We start from the raw sequence: 21,584 nt of genomic DNA, 5'->3' as shown, positions 1-21,584 counted from the left end.
ACTGAATTCCATATTTTTATAAAAAAAAAAAATGTCATTGGTCATATATTAAAAGGTTGGTTAGATTATATGGGGCGCTGAGGTTTGCTTCGCCGGACGTTCAGAGATAGTTTGTCCGAAACATAGCAAAGCAATATTCGCGATTTTAGAAAGACTTTTTTCGTGAATATAATTTAATTTATTTGCGTAAGAAGACTATAGTCTAAAGGAAGGATTTCCGGTATTAGCAAGCTGTGCTGCACGGGACAAAGTTGAACTATGTAGTCAAATCTGCTGCGGACATGGAGCGGATGAAGAGAGCTCGTCTGATTCTGAAGTGTTCTACAAGTAGAGCACTTTCGAGTAGGGAGAGAATTACGGAGATCGGAAAGGGATTCTCAACAGCACTGTTTGAAACAGAGAATCGAGGATAAACCCGAGGGGGACAAAGGATGACACGTGATCAGGGCAAAAATTAATGTATGACGCGTGAAAAGCAACTTTTTCTGTTCTTTTTTCTTTTAAAGAAATACGTGATTCGTAAATTAAAGTATATGTGACGCGTGAATTTTGTTAAAATCGTGCGTGAAACAGGATCACGACCTCCCCCCCCCCCCCCACCCCGTCCTCCTCTCCTAACCCTTTTGGTTAGCTCTTGCCTGGTATTCTTTGCTTATTGCGTCCTCAGAGCCCGCGAATTTTCCCTACATGAGCGAAAGGAGCGCAATTTTACGGGTCACCAAGGAGGGAAAAACTTACCACAAAGAATGATTTGTTTCTCTCTCGGATAGAGAAGGCCTATTGGCTAAGCCCTTCCCCCCCCCCCCCATTCCACCTGATGAGTCCAACTTTACACCTCTTTGCAACAAATGCATCAATGATTAATAGTGATATTTTTAATTTGAACTGGCAAAAAGTAGCGGCCCCTGTGAAATGGTAGAAATCAATGTAAATCGTCAGGGGCATATATCTGCTACTAAACATAAACGTTTTCAACATGGCGTCCTTCATGTCGTATACAGTATAATAAGTAATGCAAATTGTGTTTTTTTCTCTTATGGAGGCTGGGGACGCTTTCCATTCGACCAAAAATTCCGAAATTTTCGAAACGGGGACAAATGGCACGGAAATTTCCAGGGAAAAGTTCCAGAAAATCCGGAAATTGTTGAATTTCCGAAAAGCGGACCATTCAACCGAAAATTCTGGAAATGCCGGGATGAAAATCAAATGGAACAGAAATTTCCAGGAAAATATGTTCGAAAATTTGGGTATACCTCACGAGGTTGTCCTCTTTTTCGGAAATTATGCAAATTCGCTATTTCCTATTCATCAGCGCTAGTTCTTTTGGCCGCGATGACAGCGAGTTGGACATCTCACGCAAGGATGACGGCGACGGGTATTCGAAAATTGAAATACTTTACAATCTTTCCACTTATATGTCGATAAATACTAGCTACAGCTAAATTCGTGAAGAAAGCGTTTTTTTAAAATAATGCCCCTGTGGTGTACTCGTTTGTTTTGCATAGCTTGGCTAAGAAATGTAAGATTTATAACGCTCATTAAACCCTTTGTTTTGCGACGTTTTCGCTGCGCACCGTTGTGGTTTGTACAAGGTCCACGCTGTTGTGGTCTATAAAAAGTCACGATGTCGACATATTAGTGTTCTGTTTGCTTCTATATTTGCGATTTAAACCTCGAAGTCATTGAAAAATTCCAAGCGAACAAAACTGTGCGGCTTGTCGTTTTCCACACTGGAAAAGTCTGTACCATTCGCCAATGGAAATTTCGGGAAATTCCCACCGGAATTTTTGGTCGAATGGAAAGCGCCCTGACTCTCCATTCTCTGCTCTATAGCTATATAGGGGTTGACTGCGGGAGATGAGAAAGTGCAGGATAACTTGCACGCGCATGCTCAAAGCGAGCCAATCAGAGTGTGGTGTGTACGCGCGCGCATGGAGGCCGAACTCCGAACTCCGAAGCACTCTTCGAGAATTTAACCCAACCAGTCTAACCACACATGGCCAATTGATAACAAATAAATTTGCTGTTAGTTGTTTTCTATGGACGGCGTTGTATACGCGTGAAATACCAGTTATTTGAGCTCAAGAGAATAAGTAAGAACAAAGAACGACTTTTCACCGATTTCATCATGAAGTACTCTATCTGAAGGTACTGTAGTAGCTGATGATCACTGCATGCTGTTGGTTTTTAGCAGATAAGGGCTGCAATCATGGACAAAAGCAGTTGAGGCACTCCCCGAAAAAAAACCTGTTTCGTTGAACGCGCGAGTTTTTCAGTCTCCAATTTCCACATTTCACCCCCTCTCCCTTTTTCAATGTTTTAACCACGTGACAGTGTCCACGGAGCGTATTTCAAGATTGAAAAAGGGGATGGGGGATTTAACTATCGGCAAAAAATTTTTTTTCAATTACGGAAGGACGACGATAGAAAGCGCTTGGTTTGCTCAAACGTGTCAACACTTCTGTCCATGATTGTAGGTAAGATTTTTGACGTTTGTTCAGTTGTTTCTCCCTGTAATTGATATAGACGGTCACTAGGTGTGCGCGGTTCATAATGTTTTGTCATATATGTTTTTCCCCTGTTTAGGGGGAGAGAGGAAATGGCCGCGTCCTGAGCATGCGCATGCAAGTTAGCCTGAAATCTGCCGGGCTCATCTCTCATGAAGGGAGGGGAGGGAGAAATCAGGGACTGGACGACGTGGCCGAGTAAGTACATGAAAAACTAACTTGTTTTCCTTTTTTTAAACATAACAGTGCAGCCATGTTGTTGCAAACACGTTGGTCTCACCCAGATCTTTAAAAAGTTATAAAACTTAAATTATCAAGTGGAAAAAAATAGTTCTCGGCTTAATTTACATCCAGATTTCTTCCCACTGTTGGGATGGATTGGATTCTCTACGGTTGCCAGCTTGACGAGTGTCGGGACGAAGAAAGTTCGTTCGAATAAGAAACGATGTTGTGTGACGGCCAATTAATAGATGCGAAGGAAGCTGTCCAGCGGGGGAGTGACTTTAGACTTGTATTCACGCAAACTCACTTCATAGAGCCTTCTAAGTAAACTTTTGAATTTGTTACCCATCCCGGCTCTTTGACCTCTTTTTTCTTTTTTGTTTTACTAGCACTTGTCTTTTAAAGGTTCATGCCCTTTATGTTGGTCGAATCATGCGATTGAAACTGTAACAATAATTTGAGCATTGTCAGGTCGATAGGCCCCAGGTTTCCTCTGGCGGGAAAGCTCTTATCGTGGTTTTGTTCAGGAAGCATAGCACTCAGTTTCCGTTGGTTGGTCGCTGTCCTTCGCAGGCTCAGCCTGACACTCTTCCTGTGAACGAGAGGGCTGTATGGTAGACAGATCCGGACCCGCAGCTGCCATTCTCTCACGTAATAATGATGAGTGCTAAAATATAGCAAAACAGGTGAGGAAAATGAAGAAATCAGAACACCATATTCTAACACGAAAATAATTGTTTCGCAATGGTTTAGTGGAACAAAGATCTAAAAGGCTTTTTGCTGTTTGTTTTTATATCTGAAAGCCTGAAGGACTCTGAAATAGGCTTTTATTTCGATGTTTTCACAACTAGTTTATCGTGGTCTTTTCTGCCATTTGTAATCAAGAATCTCGCTTTTATCTATTTATTTATTTATTTATTCATTTATTTATTTATTTTTCAACGTGTCTCTCTGTCCTGCTCAGTACCTGAATGCCCAGAGAAACTCAACTTCAAACATGAAAAATTTACTGTTGTGGATCACGTTTATTCAAACGAAACAGCAACCTTGATCCCAGGCTCTCTCTCCTGTGCCTCCTTTGTCGTTGAGGAGAGCTCCTCTTCTCAGCGACAAGGTAGGCAAAGAAGAGAGAGCCTGGAGATCAAACAGAGAACCGAATCGAAAATCGAATCGTCGAGGTTGACGAAACAAATTTGGCCATTTTACGTCATCAGAGACCTTTCGATTGTGGCACTCAATCACGTCCTTGTAGAATCTAATTTCGCAGAGGACGGCCAGGAAATGTACCAAGATGGAAAACGAACGTGCAAAGTTATTGAACTTGCTCGGTTGTTCTAACACAATCCACCGACACGGATAAATCGCTATCCAGCAGATAGCCTGGTTTGCTTTGTTAACAATCATCCGCCAGATAGCGTTATCCAGCCTTTCAACAACTGGAGCCAGGGGCACGTTTTTCGAAGGTCCTGAAAAGTTTTCGCACCCGAAAAGCCGTAGCAAAACCTCAAACCTTATGATTACAGAGCTGTTCTTTTCACATATTCTTAGTATAAGCAGAGGTTCCATTCCGTACAAGGAGTTTCAGGCGTATACACCATTCTGTCTTTAAAAAATACCGATCAACTTAAAATGGCTTTTCGGGACCGAAACGTTTCCGGGGCTTTCGAGAAACGGGCCCCTGGTCATCTTTTGTTTGGCGACCTTTCTCGTTGCCTTTTTAGTTTTGTTATTTACCGGTTGACGGGTCTGTATGTCCCTCCACATGACGAGTTCCCTAGTAATATCAATTCCCTGGTTTGCAAGTTCAGCAAGTGGCAGTAACACATCACCGATGACCTTCTGTCTCGAGTACGCGTCATACCCTATGACGCAAAACTGCAATGTCCGCACTGTTAGTTCTTCATAGTCCATCTCGATCTCAAATGACCTGTGTCGACGGCGCCGGCGGCGAGACATCAAGCGTAACCGCTGTTTTGCCTTCTCCTGAAGAAAAAAAATGATCAAATTCTTTTTTAAAAAACGTTATTGGAATTTTTTTTTAAAAAAGTTTTATACTGTACTGTAAATAGTTTGGACGGTTTTATTTTCGGACACTTTTTTATCCGCATTTAAAAATCGTCAAAAAAGGACCCTCAGAAGAACAAAAAAAAAACAGCAAACAATATGAAGGCAAACAAAAAAATTGTTTAGCCCAAGAAAGACCACTTTTAGTTGGATCACGAATGGCAAACCGTGAAAATTTGTTCCCTTCAAAATGTGCACTTTTTGTGACGAAGCTCTTTGAACTTCTACAACCATCTGCAGATACCAAGCACTGATGTAATTGAGGCCCTATTAGAGATTTTCGGGCATACGGGATATTTAGGTAAAAAAATTAACGGAATACAGGATCTTTGGGGGAAAAATAATAATACGGGATATCGAGTAGAAAAATCGTTAGTTTTTGCAATAAGCCCTTTGCACGAGCCGGTCACATGGTACGGAATTAATTATGCTGAGACGCAAGTTACACAGTGGGACTTTCAAAACAAAGGAAAGTCGGGCTGGACTGGTACGAGTTCCTTTGTTTGGAAGTCCCACTGTATAACTTGCGTCCCAGCATAATTAATTCCGTACCATGTGATCGGATCGTGCAAAGGGCCTATTGAATTAATGGGATGTGGAATTCTCAGATCCCTCTAATGGGATATCCACAATTCACCCCTCTCTAACCTGCTGAGTAAGTTGAACGTTGGCAAACAGGAACACCGAGGAATCATCTTCGACGAACTCCGCTTCCAGACTGCCCTCATAAAGGTTCTCTGTCTCCAGCAGTTGAATTTCCAGGAAGCCGCTGTTAATAATATATACTGGATCATTAGATAATGCAAATCAATAGTTTTCATTGGCTTATCCATCATGTATGAGCCATTATACCATGTTCTACAAATGTGGTAAGTGTGCGGGTAATTTCGGCGTTTTTATTTTTATTTTAGTTTAGTTTTCCATATTTTGCGTACGTTTTTTAATAAAACACTTCTTCCACTCGCGCTTGTTGGATATTAGATGATTATCGCGAACTCGGCGCTGTATGCGCCTCATTGGCTATCTACCATCTCATATCCAACACACACTCGTTGAATATTGAGTAACCAAAGGAAATCACTTCAGTTAAGTGGAAAAAGAGAAGTTAGCCAATCAGATCGCAAACTTTGAAGCACACGCGGAAAGCGCGGGAAAACATGGCGGGAAAGCGCGGGAAGCCGTGACATTCGGCAGGCGCGGGAAAGTCATGCGAATCAAATCACGATCGATAACAATAAAGAAAGAACGCAACAACTTACCTAGCTTTGTGATACTGAACTGAAAACTTGAGCTTTGGGATTTGATCTTGATCCTACAAAAAAAGTGGGATTGTCGTACACTCTACCGCGTTACTGAACACTGATGAAGAAATCATAACGTCATTTGATTCATTCCTTAGTACTATGTTGCTGCCACAATATTTTCTCGATTGCACCTGACTGGTATACTAATTACGCACCACTTTGCCACCTCGTGGTTTTGGTGTAGAAAAGGTGATTGGCATCGCGAGGTGTGGCGAGGGCTGTATCTCAATGTCGATAAGTTCTCCTACTCTGCCGGGAACCCAAAATGGAGTGCTCTCAATCACAGGAATACCACTCTGCCTTAGCTCAGCTGAAGTCAGTTCTCGGCGACGCTTTTTCCGAAATCGTCCCAGGAGTCTCCTCCAGATGAGGACACTTGATGCTAAGCCACTAAACAGTAAGAACAGCACTATAAAAGGGATGACATAAGCGACCGCCGTAGTCATCATCCGGACAGGAGACTGGTAGCTACGGTGCTGCCTTGGCCTCAGAAATGTGAGAATCTAGTGGCAACAAAATAACAGGGAGTTTTAAATAACCCTACGTTCGAATACAAGGATTGGCGCGAAATGTGGTGACCGAAAGAATTAGCACTGTGTTTGAAAAGTCGCAGTAGTACTCCATCTCGCAATTGTAATCGGATCAAAACTTTCTTCCACATTACTCCGGTGAAAATTGAAAACGGAAGTTTCACTCTGAAAACGCATCAAATGTTTTCCGTCCACACTTGGCTGGAGAAATTTGAAAACGCAATAATAACCGTTCATTTTGGATTTGTGTTTGAGAAAACCTCGGGCAGTGAAATCGCATGATTATCGTGATGTCACCTTTTTCGAAAAGCTCCGTTTTCAATTTTTTCCGTTCACACTAAGGCGCGTGGCAAGCGTTTTCAACTGAATTCCTCCGGTTTGAAGAGCGTTTTCGGAAAAGCTCCGTTTCCGTGACGGAATAGTGTGGACGGTAGTCTTAACCGCGCGTAGAAATTAAGCTACGTTTTCACATTTCTTCGGCGTAGTGTGAACGGGACCTAAATGGCACGAACGACGAAACCTCGTTCCCAGCGTCCTTTCTCTTCCTCTCTCGAGAGGACCTTGGGAACGAGATTGCGAATGGCAATGGTCAAGTGAAACGAAGTCCGTTTGTCATGAAATAAGAAGCATGTAACATGGGTAAAGGAGGGGGGTTTCGCGAGGAAAAATGTGAACACCAATAGAGGAAATTCATATTAAAACGCAATATGCAAAGAAACCGTACAACAGCAACTTTAGACCACGCACGGACGTCAAATTATTGGCCAAGTCCAGTTTTAATCATATCACGAGTAACCTTTTGTCAATCACAAGCTTTGCGCATTCAAGCACAATTGCAACGCATGTAAATAAAGCCACAAAGCGTTAAAAGTTGAAAAAGATTATTTTCTACATAAGCAGCTACAGTGGACTTTTTAAAAACATTTTTGGGCAGAATTAATCTCATGCATCCCTGGCAACATCAGTTCTGAATTTAAGAATTATCGAGAAATAATTGTGTGTAGTTTCTTATTTCTTCACGTTGTAGGGAGAGGAGAAGCGTCCCCTAGTTCAGTGACGAAAACTGTACGTGGTTTTAAGCAAAAAAATAAGCGCAAATTTAAAATATCATTTATCGCGACAAGCAATTCGATGGCGTACAATGCAACCACTTGCGGCAAATGCTTTCACAAAGGCCAAATAATACAGAAAACAATTGTTATACAAAACACTTCTCACTAACCTGTGATTTCCAATAAAAGAATTTCACGGCCGACACCAGAAAAATTCCATCATCGAAAGGTGAAATTCTACAGAGAGTTATTTGTCCAACAACGTGGTCATCTACACAGGAATGAAGTTTTTACAAGTTTGCACGTGTACATCTGACGTGCGCGCAAATCTCATTGGTTAAATTATGCGTGAGTGTTTTGCGCCAATTGCAGTTTTACACAATGATCCTAATTCGACCTAATTCAGTCCCTTATAATCAGACACCAGGTTTTTCGTTGGATCGCATCATTTTATTTAACAAAAATAACAGAACTTCGATAATTGTTCACAACTCAAGCGCGTTTTACGCGCGAAATATTTTGAGTCCACACGTACCGGGATATTTCTTAAAACGGAGATTTTTTTCTCCGTTTTCAAAAAAAAAAAAAAATACGCGTCCACCGTTGGAATGTTTTCGCCCGTCCACACGAAAAGGCTACAACGATGGAAATACGATAGCGACTTTATATTTATAAAGCTTGCGCGTTGCTGGCAATTTGGTCAACAAAGTTATCCCACGTGCACATGTTTGTCCTGGCGTGACCCAGAACTTATCTACGTGGTGTAGCAGGCCTTCTGGTCAATCGTTTTATAGCCCTTGTTCTCCACTCTGGAGAGCATTTTTCTCAAAAATTTATGTTTACGGTGCTCGAAAACGCCGTTTACGTGTGGAGGGAAGGCTAAAACGGAGAAAGAAATCTCCGTCTTCAAAATATCCGGATACATGTGGATGCGGCTTAAGTTTTTTCTCTAACAATTATACAATTTATGATTGTGTCCCTTTTCAATCTATTTTTGGTGTATTTGTGTGAAAATATCTACAACTTGATATTATGATGTATCGTAAGTTAAAAAGCGATTTTCCCGTGGCTTGCAGAAACAATCATGGTTTCATTTTTGGCTCTTATAAAGACTCTGCACTGTGCAGAACGAAATACCTACTGGTACTGCCTGAGACTTTAAATCCTTAATTCCTTTCATGCAAACTTTGCTAAAACAAAGGCTAACCAACAACTCTCAAATAGTATTATAACAAAAATAAATTTTTACTAATCAGCTATGGTTCGAAAAGACGCAATGTGCTCTGACGTGACAAAACAAAAGTCTTTTCCGGCCAATCGGGTGCACTCGACTTGCAGCCGCGGCCGATGACAGGAGTTTCCCGCGCTTTTTGCCTGTTATTCGTCACTTGAATTCTGATTGGCTTATTGCACAAAGGCAGGCCTGACGACAGGCTCATTTCTTTAATTTCACGTTCAAGATAGTCGCTGGAAAATCGCTTTCATATATACATATATAAGGTAAACCTGCACCTAGATATCTGACAGAAAAAAACCTGAAAACAAGCAGGATATTACAAATATACATGTATTTACATTGTGGTGTAGTCGTCCCTGAACTGAGTAGAACCAGAACGTTTCCGCAAAACCACAGTGATAATAGTCAAATTCTCTCAAACAGACTCTCTCACTTGCGTGCTACTGGGTCCATATATTTCTACTTTATTGATGTTGGAACACTCTCTGAGTTATTTTGTAGTCGTTTAAAGATTCAGCCACGCGCACAAATAAAAATGTTTCACGTGAAAGATAAAGAGACCTCAATAGACGCTGGCCGTTGATTTTCTCCGAGGCCTAGAAATATAGACACACAGAGATACCTCTCTTAAAATGTTAAATCCATGTGTACCCAATTCTGCCAAAAGAACGCTGACCTCGCCAACAGGCTTGTATCGAGACATGCAGTCATAGTCAAGGATTTGAAACAGCAGCTTCTGTTGTTGCAGTTCTTGATACTCGATGTCAAATTCGTAAGCCTCGTTAAACAGTGGATTCGAGCTTTCTCGGTGCACTTTTGAAATGTAAACTCGTTTGCGGCTTGGCACGAGTTGAGTTTTGACAAACACGTCCAGGAACTCCTCGTCATCTTTTGGCGGTAGGTCCTGGGCACTGATCAGCTTAACTAGCAGCACAGATCTAGGAGGATAACAAGTAGTAAAAATCGCTTTACATTGTCCATGGTCTTTAAGAACTCAAACCACGTTACAGAAAGCTATGGCTAAAAGAAATTACCTATTTTAGAACGGTTACTTGTAGACTACGAGTAGTCCCTCTTTCGCTCAGTCCGTCGAGAGTGACTATCAATAAACTTCGAGGAAAAAACGGCCGCGCGAAATCCTGGGGCGCGGAAATTTTTTGGGGGCTGTTTTCAGTCTTTTGCGTCACGCAAGACGGACCAAGCAAAAGAGAGACCACTCGTAGTCTGGGTTACTTGTAAACTATTACTTTCAAGGGTGATCCGACCTTAATTTCAAACCAGCCTCTCGTCAGTTTAATATGATTTTGTTCATATTTACTCCATTTTCACCCTTACCACCCTTAATTATTCATCTTCACTTTGTAATATAATCCTGTCATTTGTCTAGTACTGTTCTACAAAATCAAACCATTACTGTCGGGTTTCTTGTTTTCTAGCTATGATTTCTGTCTCCGTTTTCGAGTTAGTTCATATATCAGTGTAATCCATGCCCATCTTTGCTATCGTTAGTAATGCTCACTTTGCAGTTTGTTCTAGTCTATTGTCCAGTACTGTTCTACAAAAGCAAGCCAGTATTGATGGATTTTCTATGTCTAGATGTGTTTGTAGCATCTCCACATCACGCTAAAACATACGTTTTTTGATGTGGTTTATTTTTCTAAATTAAGAAAATATTCCGTACTTTTCTCACCAACTGCAGTCGTTCCATTATCGCAACAACAATGAAATCAACTTACGACTTGGATGCATACTGGTAGTGATAATGAAGTGTGAAAGTTAATCGGCCCCTTCCACCTTGTTCCTGGTGCAAATCAAACAAAAGAACTCAACACAAACTTCACCTTTTTAACTCTGATATAAATTTTAAGCAGTAATATAATGTGGTTAGGATCTGTAAATTTTATCTTTGTCTGCAAAGAGAAACAATGTCAAATAACTCTATCGCCTTAAATGAACGATAGCCTCAGTATTCAATTTTTTTCTTTGAAATGTTCTCGGTTAGTCCGTTAATAAAAAATCTTAATAAAAAACAAATAGTAAATACGCGGTTTGGCGAGAAAAAAATTCCTGTTTCCTTAACAGTGGTCTAAAAATCTGCCGGCTTAACGGGAAGCCACGATCCATCTAAGTCCGGAAAATCCATTTCGCGCTCGTCATTGGATCACGCGAGGAAGAAGCAGCTTTACGTCCACGAATCGCGGTTATAGAACAGCTTACAAACCTTGTGTTGCTCCGGAACTGCAGGTTGAACCATTGTAGCCTGCATCATAGGCAAGCTTGTCTTCTTTTTCGGAAGCCACAAACTTTTTATCTCTCTTCGTTTCTCTTTCTTTTTTATTTTAGCCAGTTTTTCCTCTCTGTCTTTCGACGCAGCCCTCTCTCTTGCTGGCGAGTATAATCTCCTTTTAGATTGTCCAGGACTGTCTGATGTAAGTATTATTCTCGGAGGACACAATCCTGTTGTTTCCGCGTCGCTGTTGTTTCGTCCTGCGTTTTTCTTGAAGATTCGTAACGCTAAATAGGCGAGGACCGCGAAGACACACCCACCCGCTATAACGGACACAGCCACCACATATCCTTGCATCTTTCAGCTGAAAGAAATATTGTAAAACAACGTCTCAGCACGTTAGGGATCAATTTTAAGGCCTGATTATTCAAACTCAAATACGAATGAAATCTCCTTGTCTCTGCTTCCCTGACGTCTTGTTTACTAAGCACAGTTCTCGAACGAAACCTGACCACTGAAGATGAAAGAGCCAGCTGTCATCGTTACTTGGGTAGCACGGTTGCTAGGTAACTTGCTGTAGTCGAAACCCACAGAGGTTTGTTCAAGTTAACAATTTTTTGAGACAATATACTTGAACGCTTCACTACAAAACAAGGTTTTGCTCCAAAGTTAGTAAATGCATTTCAAACTATGATTTAGTCCAGTGAATTTGTACCTGGTTAGGCGGTATCACAACGCCACTGACCAACCCAATCACATACAAGGGAATTTAAGAAAACTACAACAGCAACGGCAACGGCGGGGAACGTCACTAAACAAAAAGTTGAGTGAGCAAAACAATAGCTGTGCACGTGCGTTATAAAGCTGTGTACATTTCTTGGCTGTCCTTTGCAAAACAAGAATGTAAAATGACCAAGTTTAAGCTCCCTAACAACGTGAAGTGACCAAATTCTGCGTTGCCTGGAGAACGTAAACCACGACGAAAAAAAATTAAAATTTATATTTCAAATCTAACACTGTGTTCCATATTCAGTTTTGAGATAGTTTTGACAGAGAGAAACAAACTTAATAGAGAGATTCGTAGGTAAAATATGAATTAATTTTTTTAAACGACGTTATCTTCGGCGTCACCGTCGTAGTTACTTAAACTCTCTAAAGTCACTGTTACATTCTGTGAATCTGAATAAAAGTGGACCGTATCTTTATTTCTCGATTAGATATCGCTTATTACCCTACAACAATTGAGTTATAAGAGAAGGAACCTGGAGAACATGTTTAAAAATGCCAAGAAAACTAGGGAAGTGATAAATCATACAGAAATTCGTCGCAATTACCTTCCAACGAAATTTAAGCTTTGAGCTTCATTTTTAGGTTTCAACTCATTTTAAAATGTAAGTTTAATTTGCGTACAACTGATCAAACAGAAGACGTGGCAAGCAAATGCAGTTTCCTGTGTAAAAGAGCATTTATATTAATTCAGTCGTTGAAATCGATTGAATATGCCATTTTGAGGATAGACTGAAAAGAACTTACACCGGCCCTACTGTACTAAGTTCAAATTACTTTAGCGGCGGCTCGGTCGAGAATTCTGCTCTGAAATTAATTGTCATTGAGAGTGGAGAATGGAAAGGGGTGTGAATTTAAAATGTTATGGCACTCTTAGCATTGTAAAAGAGTAACTGATTGTCGGTTGTACAAAAACTAAACTTGCTCACAACATTTTGTTTTCAAGCCACTTCAGCGAAGATCTCTCAGGGAACAGACAACAAACCTTGCTATTTCTATTAGCTTCTAATAGAGGCAATTTAATTGCAGCTAAGTCAATACTACTATACATATTTATTGGTTCAATGTAAATCAGTTAACAATTTATAATTCGAGGAAAAGGTTGTTGTTATTATAATTTATAATTCCCACTCAGTGCATTGTTTAACTGAGCAAGTGCTATCGTTCAGTTTCAAATGAGGGGAGACAAAGCTAAAATTCTTGAAGTCTTGTTCTCTCAGAGACTTTTGAGGAGTTAGATAAATTTCGCTGAACTCAGTCACTTCTCGAACGAACTCAGAATGCAGACAGCTTACACATGCAAATTTCTCATTACTTTTATTGCATTGCCAATTCAAATTTAGCTAAAACAATACGGTTAGTAGGTAATTTTCGATTCAATTGTAATTAACTTTTAACACCTTGTATGTATTTGATTTCAAGGCAAAAGTTAAAACTATATTCAACATGTCGCATTGATAGAGACAAGACTATTTTGTCCAGTGAAAAAAATTACTCTTCAAACGTTCAATGTTTATTACATACAACAATTCTTGCTATTTGGATTGTATTTTCAATTCAACTGTACCCAATAGTGCAAGAAAAAAATCATTATTGATTCAGTGGAAATCAACTTTTCAGTCGTGTTCTTAAAGATACAAAAGTTCCAACCTAAAAATGCATTTGACGCATAAAGATAATCGTCCTACTTAAGCAAGGTAATAAATAAAGGTTTTCTCGCATGTTATCTTGCAATTTGTATCCGTCAGATTAGAAGGGAGAGTGTATCTAAACTAACAACACTGTGAAGCCGGCGCCGAACTACTCTCTTGTAATAAAATTTAATACAGGTACGACATAACCCAAATCGATTATAAATTAAAGAGATGCTTAAATTTGAAGAAAATCTTCAGTAGGTTCTGCGACTAAGAAGGTGCCGCATTGCTAAAAACTGATTATTTGCCGCCCAATAAATACCGCCACATCATTGCTGCACAAAACCAAATTGCCGAACGAACTGATTGATCTGTTTTGCCGCTCAGGTTTTCTGCAGCAGTTAATTCATCGTGTTTCAAACCACACCACTGAAGCAGCGTTTGGTCGGACCCGGGAAAAAACTTATTACTGATTCAAAGCAAATTAACTTTTAGTACTTTTTCTTTGTGGTCAATTTATTAAGGTATAAAAGTGGGAACACTTACAGCGAAATTATAAACGCTAATTAAACATGTTTTGAACCCCGACTAGCTTCACTTCATCTTTCAAACTGATCATCGCTGTAAAGACATGTTGGTCTGAATTTACAAGATTCCTTCGCGGAGTAACAAGAACAATTTGTGTGTGCGTTTCTTCTTTGTTAAAAAGTCAAAGATTTTTTAGATAAAGAGAAGTCATCAGAATTTGGGGCACTGTACAATTAAAAACATTTTAAGCCCGAACGGTTTTGCTTACATTCGGAGATTAATCTCGATATGTGGTCATTTTGACATGAAAGTGAATTTTATTCACAATATCAAAATAAATGACAACTAAAAACAGAATTGAGGCGCTTCATAAATACAGACATGCAATTCTGCGACTAGGTAATATCGGATTTCACATTTTTTGCTGCTATAAAAAATACTCGGACCAAAACTAGAACTTGATTACAGATAAGGAGCGCACGAACTGCTAACTTTTTTTTTGCGTAGAGAGTTCTTTTTTTGTTACATTGCTATTCAATTTTGAAATTCAACGCACCGACCCCAGTGAAAAATAAAAATATTACACAGCCCTTATTTACATTGCAAGAAACTCGATTTCCAAGCTCGGAGAACATCTAAACGATATGGTACATCAGATTTGAGTCGAATTCCGTCGGATTAAAGCGCTATCGTCACTCAGTCATTTTCTCCAGCCTTAAACATCGGCTACATGTATTCCCCTTTATAAAAAAAATATGGCCTTTTCAAACTTACTAAAATATTATTTTAAGGCGAGAGTTCTCCTTATTGAGATCATATTACTTACTGCAAACTATAACACAAAATGATACAAAAAACATTGAATATAATTGAGGTTAAAAGCGAAACCAAAAACTGCTACACTTACAACTCCTTAGACAGCGGAAAAGAATATCTTCAATCTGTTAGCGACTAGCTTGGTCTAGCTTCTGGCGATTTCATCTTTCCTTTGAATTTTCCTTGAGCGGAAACAAACTCCATTCATTTTAAAAAGAAGTATTTTTGTTGATTATCTTTCCACAAGTTTTCAAAGCGTTCTTATTGACAACTCCTTTTTCGAGAAATTTCGGAGGATAAATTATTTAATTATATCATATTGATTTAATTCTGTTCTAGGCCTTGCTGGGCTATTACGCAAAGTAGCCCAATGTTAAATAATTTACCAGAACCACTTTGCTTAACAATTTCACGATCAAACTTGAAGTGCGAATTTCCCTTTTAAGAACACAGTGACACCTCAAACAATTATGATGATGCAAGAGCAATAGTCCAGTACCTTACTCTCTCTTCCCCACTCCCCGCTCTATATAGGTGCTGAAGAGGGAAAGTTTAGGAACAAGAGTGGACTACAGGAGTGAACTACAGGAATGGACTAAACGACTGGACTACAGGACTGGACTACAGGACTGGACCACAGGACTGGACTACAGGACTGGACTACGGGACTGGACTACAGGAGAGCATGATAATCCTTCTGGCAAGGAGAGGTCAGATATTGACATGATATTCAATTTCTTTGAAACTATACACGTCATAAAAGTCCCAGTGTAGTACCTAGGACCTCCCTTCCTCGATTTGGCGGATTTTTTGAACGTCATAGAATGACATGCAACGCTAACTGCTGACGTACAACCTGCTTCCAGGCCCTTTTACTGTAAGGGCCTGAATTATTAAGCGAGCGAGAGCGCTCATTTAAGGTTACACAATACCTTGAGAGGGTTACTTTTGTCGCTATAAAATTGAACATTTCCGAAAAAATGGAAGTAAAATCTTAAGCCGTGCCCGAGTTATTTAGAAAAAAGGTTTTTTTTAAAAAAAAAGGTAATAAAACAGTTAGGTGTCATAATCCTCATAGCGCGTCAACTTGGGAATGAGATTGATGCGGAATGGAAATTGAAGACGAACTCTGCTTGGAAAACGTACTGCGCAGCTTTCTCAACATCCCTAGCCTTACTTTCGGGCTCAGGTTAATATGCAAGCTGCAATAGTGGAAAGAACAGCGGACTGTAATAAGGTACGCGAGGATGTCGCTTGGTTGATTTAGTTACACGTGGGCAAGCATGAATTTTTTTTTGTACTTCACTGTTAAGAAAAGAAGGCTCCCCCTGCCTGCTGAGAGAATCCCTTGCTTATATATTCAGTAGGTTGCTTATATGGATGCAATATGTAAAGAGTGTTTGTGGAAAAAGTGTCTTTGCACCGAAATTTATTGTATACCGCGGGAAAAAAAAAGGGTTCGGAAACCGTCTTTAGGTTAATTTTGTCCAAAAAAAAATGATTGCCCGCGAAAACAATACACCAGCTTTCCATTAGTGACGTTAAAATGTTGCTGCTTACCAGAAAAATTGGAAAAGCATATAAAGTTCGTAACTTATTTTTGTTTACACGGTCAACGAAATTCCCGCCATTTTTTCAAAACATGGAGCCTGGCGCGTGGCCAAAACTCGCTGTACTATTCGTAGATTGGTGACGAAATTGGACAAAAAAAAAACTAGAATGCATACACAGCTGAACTAATGTAAAAGCAAGTTCACCCTTGAAATCTTTAAGTAAAGCGGAACAAAAACAGGAAGATTTAAAGCAACTTTGCGAACACGGAAAAATGTTGCTGCGAACGCAGCACGGAGGAAATTTTCGGTTCCTTTCGCAGTTCTTTTCCATTTATATTTAAGTCATTTTTCAGTTCGGAGTTTCAGTTCTTCTTGCTGATTTTTCTATATTTGTTTTCATTTCAGTTCGGAGAATTTGGAGATCTATCAAGAAGATTGATTATCTTTATTCTGATTATAATACTGATTATATGTAAACAGACACAAACTGTCTCAAGTAAAAGCATCAAGTGTAATCCAACTGGAACAACCTTCGCCCACAAACCATTCTCCACTTCAGAAAAACAGAGAAAAATAATCCCACTGCTTAATTTCTCAAACTATTTTATTTCGAAATTTTCACTAGTTATTAATACTACCTATTTTGTTTTTGTGGCATAACGCCAGCTGCTGCAAAAGGCCTAGGTAAAATGAAAACAGCTCCACGATGAAATTATTTGAGCATAAGTGGTAATCATGTTGAGCGGTGTAAAAGTTATTTCCTCGTTAAGAAGAGGAAAAAACTGCGCTTTTAATTAGATCGAAGTTTGAGTGAAGAATTAAAAGAAAAAAAAAAAAAAGAATCAAGAACTCAGTAAGGAGCCCTGCGAACAAGTCAAACCCCGCAGCATTTAAAAATTCCTTATTTACATGACTTAGTAAACATAATTCTCAGCATTTTCATTAATCCTAAGTGTGAAACCGTTTTGTTTCATTACTTTTAAATATTATTTCACTTTGTGTTAATTCAAACGTTTCTGAAATAGAGGGCGACTAAAACATCTATTAACCACGTTCAAAATAATCATGAGTGGAAAAAACCCGTCGCTGCTTAATTTACTCACCTGATTAATAGACAACTGTTTAGGATTTCAAAATTCCGCTTTCGATCTTCAAAATTTAGTTTCTCCGGCTTGGTTTGAGGTGAAAAGAACAAGATTTCTAGGTTTGATTCCACATCTGTTGGGAATAGAAACAATATATGTTGAATTGTCAGAAGTGTTGTTATTCCTAAAAATACAAGTGTATTTACATAAATGAGCTTTAAAAAAATTAATAAAGCCGTTGAAAATTACAAGCCTCACTAAGTCATACAAAACCTGTACGAAATGCGAGGTGCCGCGATTTTTTTTACTCCACCCCAAAGCTACGGAGAGATCTAGACACGGGTAGAAATCACATGACAGTGCATACGATAGCAAGATATTTTCAAAGCAAAATAATATCAACCTCACACCAAAGCTGTTTCAATTCCGTCACATACAACGGCCTGATAATTTGACTTACCAATTCTCGCAAGAGAATAAACCATTTTGAAAACATCTCTACCACAACTTTCTTATTCTCTTGCAATCATTTCAACTTCACATGGCGAATCTAAGTAACGTTTTCCACGGTGGATATCAGCTGGATTTTCAAACTTCCCGTTATTTTGCGATTTATACTAATGGGCCAACGGCTTCAAGACATGTTGACATTATTAGGCTAATTTGAATTGCAAAATAGTAACGTTTTCCCTAAGTTCGCTTGATTTGAACAAAGCGTAACGTAAACACCAATAAGATTACGCACGCAGCGCGTGTTCTAACCCGTCGGTCTCGCCAGAATGCGGAAAAATCACGAAGTCCTAGAAAATTCGTCCATGGCAAGCAATTCGCTAAGAGAGGGATAAAAAACTTAAGTGGAACTACACTGATCGAAAAGAAACTGCTTTTTCAGAGAGAAAACAGAACTAATATTAATTAGATTAGGCGAATGCAGTATAAATTAAGTGAAGTAAGATTAGCAAACAGCATTACGCAACACTGAAATTAAATTTTTGGCCTCCGGGTAAGATTTTTCATTAAAACGACGTATTCAATTTGAACTGAAAATAGAACTTCATATGAACAAAAGTTACCAAGTGACTAAAGAAACCAAGTAATCATTAGAGAATGATAAGTCGATATTTAAATATTGTATTAGCGATTAAATATGTTATTCTATAGAAAACTCAACAATATAACTAAGATATCGGTTCGCAAGAACTAAGGCTGCGGGAGAGAATAATAAATAACAAAATAATTCCAGAATAATTTTAACGGACAGTAGATAAACCGTTAAAAAGTTGATGCGACACTAATTTCTGAATGATAGTTTTTGGTGTTTTAATTCATATAAAGCCACAACTATTTTGTAAATAGCGCTATTTGAACATAAAGCGAAAAATATCAAGATCTAAGATGAAACCAGAATTACGTCTTACATAAGGTACTGTTCACCTCAAATAAAATACCGCTGGTGCCTTATCCAACGGCAACAAGAACGCCATCAAAAGGTTTAATTGATGAGCAGAACGCTAGCTGTGCACATGCGTTATAAACCTTTGCACATTTTTTTGCCGTCCTCTGCAAAACAACAACGTGAAATGACTAAGTTCTGCGTATTTTGGATAACGCAAACGGCGGCGGCTAATTTTTCGTCTTTTCATTTGGAATTAAACGCTGTTAAATTAATCAAGCTCTCTATTGTTTGGGAAAACGACGAAATGTGACATGTTTTTTAGAATCGAGAGACGTAGATCACCCTCCTTTCAGATATTGGAGGGTTTTTTTGCAGCACCACAAGGACGCGCTCGTCTTTTCACCTCATTTCCAATTATATCGGACAGAGGAAAGAAAATCTTAAGTTGGATAATGTCTCGATGAACCACGGAATTTTCAGAGCCTACCGGCATTAAAACAAGCTATAACGAAATTAAGGCAGTCAGAAAGAATGTTACCCGTGAGCTTTTTGGAAGACGTGCAACCAATGGCGGGAAATTGTGCTCAAGGTATTGACGGTAATTACCGATCTGTTACATGTACACTAGTATAGGTAATCACATAAATGCGAGTAGAATTAAAGATTTACCCCACGAGTGATATTCAAAAATTCTCTCAAAATTGCGCGAGCTTTTAGGCAAGTGCAATTTGAAAGATTTTCAAATATCACGAGTAGTGGAAATCATAAATTGCTCGTCTAGCTTTTTTCAAATAATAACTCGTTTATTATACGACCGAGAAAATGTCGAATGCGCGCGCTTTTATTTGCACTGCATAGCAAATAAAAAGTTAGCTATAGATTTGCCTGCTTTCAGCCAATAACAATGAAGTAATTTTCTCGGTCATATAAATAACAGCGCTTTCAGTGGAAAATTATCTCGATATATTTACATTTTAACCTGCCAGCAAAGCTAAGGGAAATAACAGGGTGATGAGGTTGTTAGAGAAATCAGCAATTTGTTTTGTTTTATTCCACGAGTCTCTAGGCCAAAGTAGAATCTTGCCATTTTTAGATTGGCCTATTTAATAAGCCCCCAATTTAACACACCAACCCTCTTTTCCACCCAACCCAACACTACATTGGTCGGCCTCCGCAGTAATTGAAAGGCTGTTTAACCATACAGTACGAGCAGAGTCGGCCTTCGATTTCGAAGGAGACGCTGCTCGCAAATAGTAGAACCATGTCCAGCCTCAATAACCACCAATATGTTCTCTGTAAGACGTTCTCTTAGTGCCACAAGGGTCGTAGGAGTGCCGACACGCTTTAAGCAAGGTGTTCGAGTTGGGATAAACGCACAGGCGCTTTCTGTTTGTGTTCTTTCTGCCCCAGCCACTCCTCCATAGTATTGCTGAGTGGATTGCAAACTCGGTCTATCATCTTGAACGGTTACTACACCTCTAACAATTTAGCCGAGAACGCATCAACTAATCGCTATCGCCACGAAAAAGAAAACGTGACTGTCACTAACTCCACAAGAAACTTGATCGTGGAGAAAATAATAACCGTGTGTGTTCGTTTTCTCCGAAATAAAGTAAAATATTTTATCGCGTGCGGTCAGGACCTAATAAAAAACAAATGATATAGTAATTCTCGCTCATATCCACCTTCGTCTGGCATTTAGCCCATTCCAGTGGTCATTTAGGGATGTCAATGGTGATAAGAACGAGGGAATGCACTTCGCCTTTTCCATGTTTTCTTTCTAAGCAATCTAAACGCGCGCACAGAAAATATTAATTAATTCACTTTACGTTGTGATTCTTCGCGTGTAGCAAGTACTGAAACAACGCAGTTCTGCTATAATTTAGATAACATACTGAGAAATGACATTGAAGTAAAAGCAAGGCTATAATGTAGGCAAAATTCTGTAAATAGCAAATGAGTCAAAGAGTGAGAATTGTATCGCCAATGTATCGTCGACTGCTTTTTGCGCCATTGCAAAGATACCCAGTAAAAAATGATAACTATTCGTTAAATATGTAATGTTCAAATCGATGTGTTTTATATTTTAGGATGACTAAGGTAGATTTGTTTCAAAACGTAAAGAAATTAAACAATACAAATCTTTCTATCATGCTTTACGAAAGCAGTTTCCGCTGTTGTTTCGACTGAGTCATACCGCACGAGTTTCATCCGCATTAAACTTTAAGTTAGAGGAAATGTCGACAGTACCTTGAAATGTTGAAATCTTCTAGTTGTTCTAAGGCAAATAACCAGAGCACAGGGCACAAAATTCAAAACTACTTTTAAGATTGCCGTCGTCCTGTAAACGAGTGAAATACGAGAATGGTGCGTCTGTGTCAGATTACGATTACTGTGGGATGATGTGACGTGTATTATGTAAAATCAAAACATTGGGAATTGGCATGTTTTTGTTTCTATATCTGGAAAGGCCGCAGCGCGAAAAAAAGGGGTGCGCCATCTTTCGCGCTGCGCGCCTCAACTAACTGAACGCCTGGAAGAGGCTTTAGCTAGTGATCATGAGAATACATCAGTGCCCAGAAGTTCTGAAAAATGACACCTTACACTGAAGCTGATCGACACACACTAGAGAGTGTTTTTTTT

At 39.3% G+C, this 21,584-nt stretch overlaps 2 protein-coding genes across 2 annotated transcripts; both read right to left on the bottom strand.

Annotated features, from left to right (window-relative positions):
• Positions 1-3,728: 3,728 nt before the first annotated feature.
• LOC145486725 (uncharacterized) lies at positions 3,729-7,016 on the bottom strand. The gene is made up of 4 exons (XM_081465439.1): positions 6,253-7,016; positions 6,053-6,105; positions 5,442-5,595; positions 3,729-4,712 (listed from the first exon to the last, which is right to left on the bottom strand). The coding sequence occupies exons 1-4, from the start codon at positions 6,544-6,546 to the stop codon at positions 4,335-4,337; spliced, it is 879 nt and encodes a 292-aa protein (XP_081321565.1). The 5' UTR covers positions 6,547-7,016; the 3' UTR covers positions 3,729-4,334.
• Positions 7,017-8,089: 1,073 nt separating this feature from the next.
• On the bottom strand, positions 8,090-18,278 carry LOC145486789 (uncharacterized). The gene is made up of 5 exons (XM_081465504.1): positions 18,006-18,278; positions 17,564-17,678; positions 11,138-11,507; positions 10,653-10,717; positions 8,090-9,854 (listed from the first exon to the last, which is right to left on the bottom strand). The coding sequence occupies exons 3-5, from the start codon at positions 11,498-11,500 to the stop codon at positions 9,479-9,481; spliced, it is 804 nt and encodes a 267-aa protein (XP_081321630.1). The 5' UTR covers positions 11,501-11,507; positions 17,564-17,678; positions 18,006-18,278; the 3' UTR covers positions 8,090-9,478.
• Between the last annotated feature and the right edge of the window lie 3,306 nt (positions 18,279-21,584).

Source organism: Orbicella franksi, chromosome 5 (assembly GCF_964199315.1).
Source record: "Orbicella franksi chromosome 5, jaOrbFran1.1, whole genome shotgun sequence".
NCBI lineage: Eukaryota > Metazoa > Cnidaria > Anthozoa > Scleractinia > Merulinidae > Orbicella > Orbicella franksi.
This window is presented reverse-complemented; position numbering and strand designations above follow the sequence as displayed.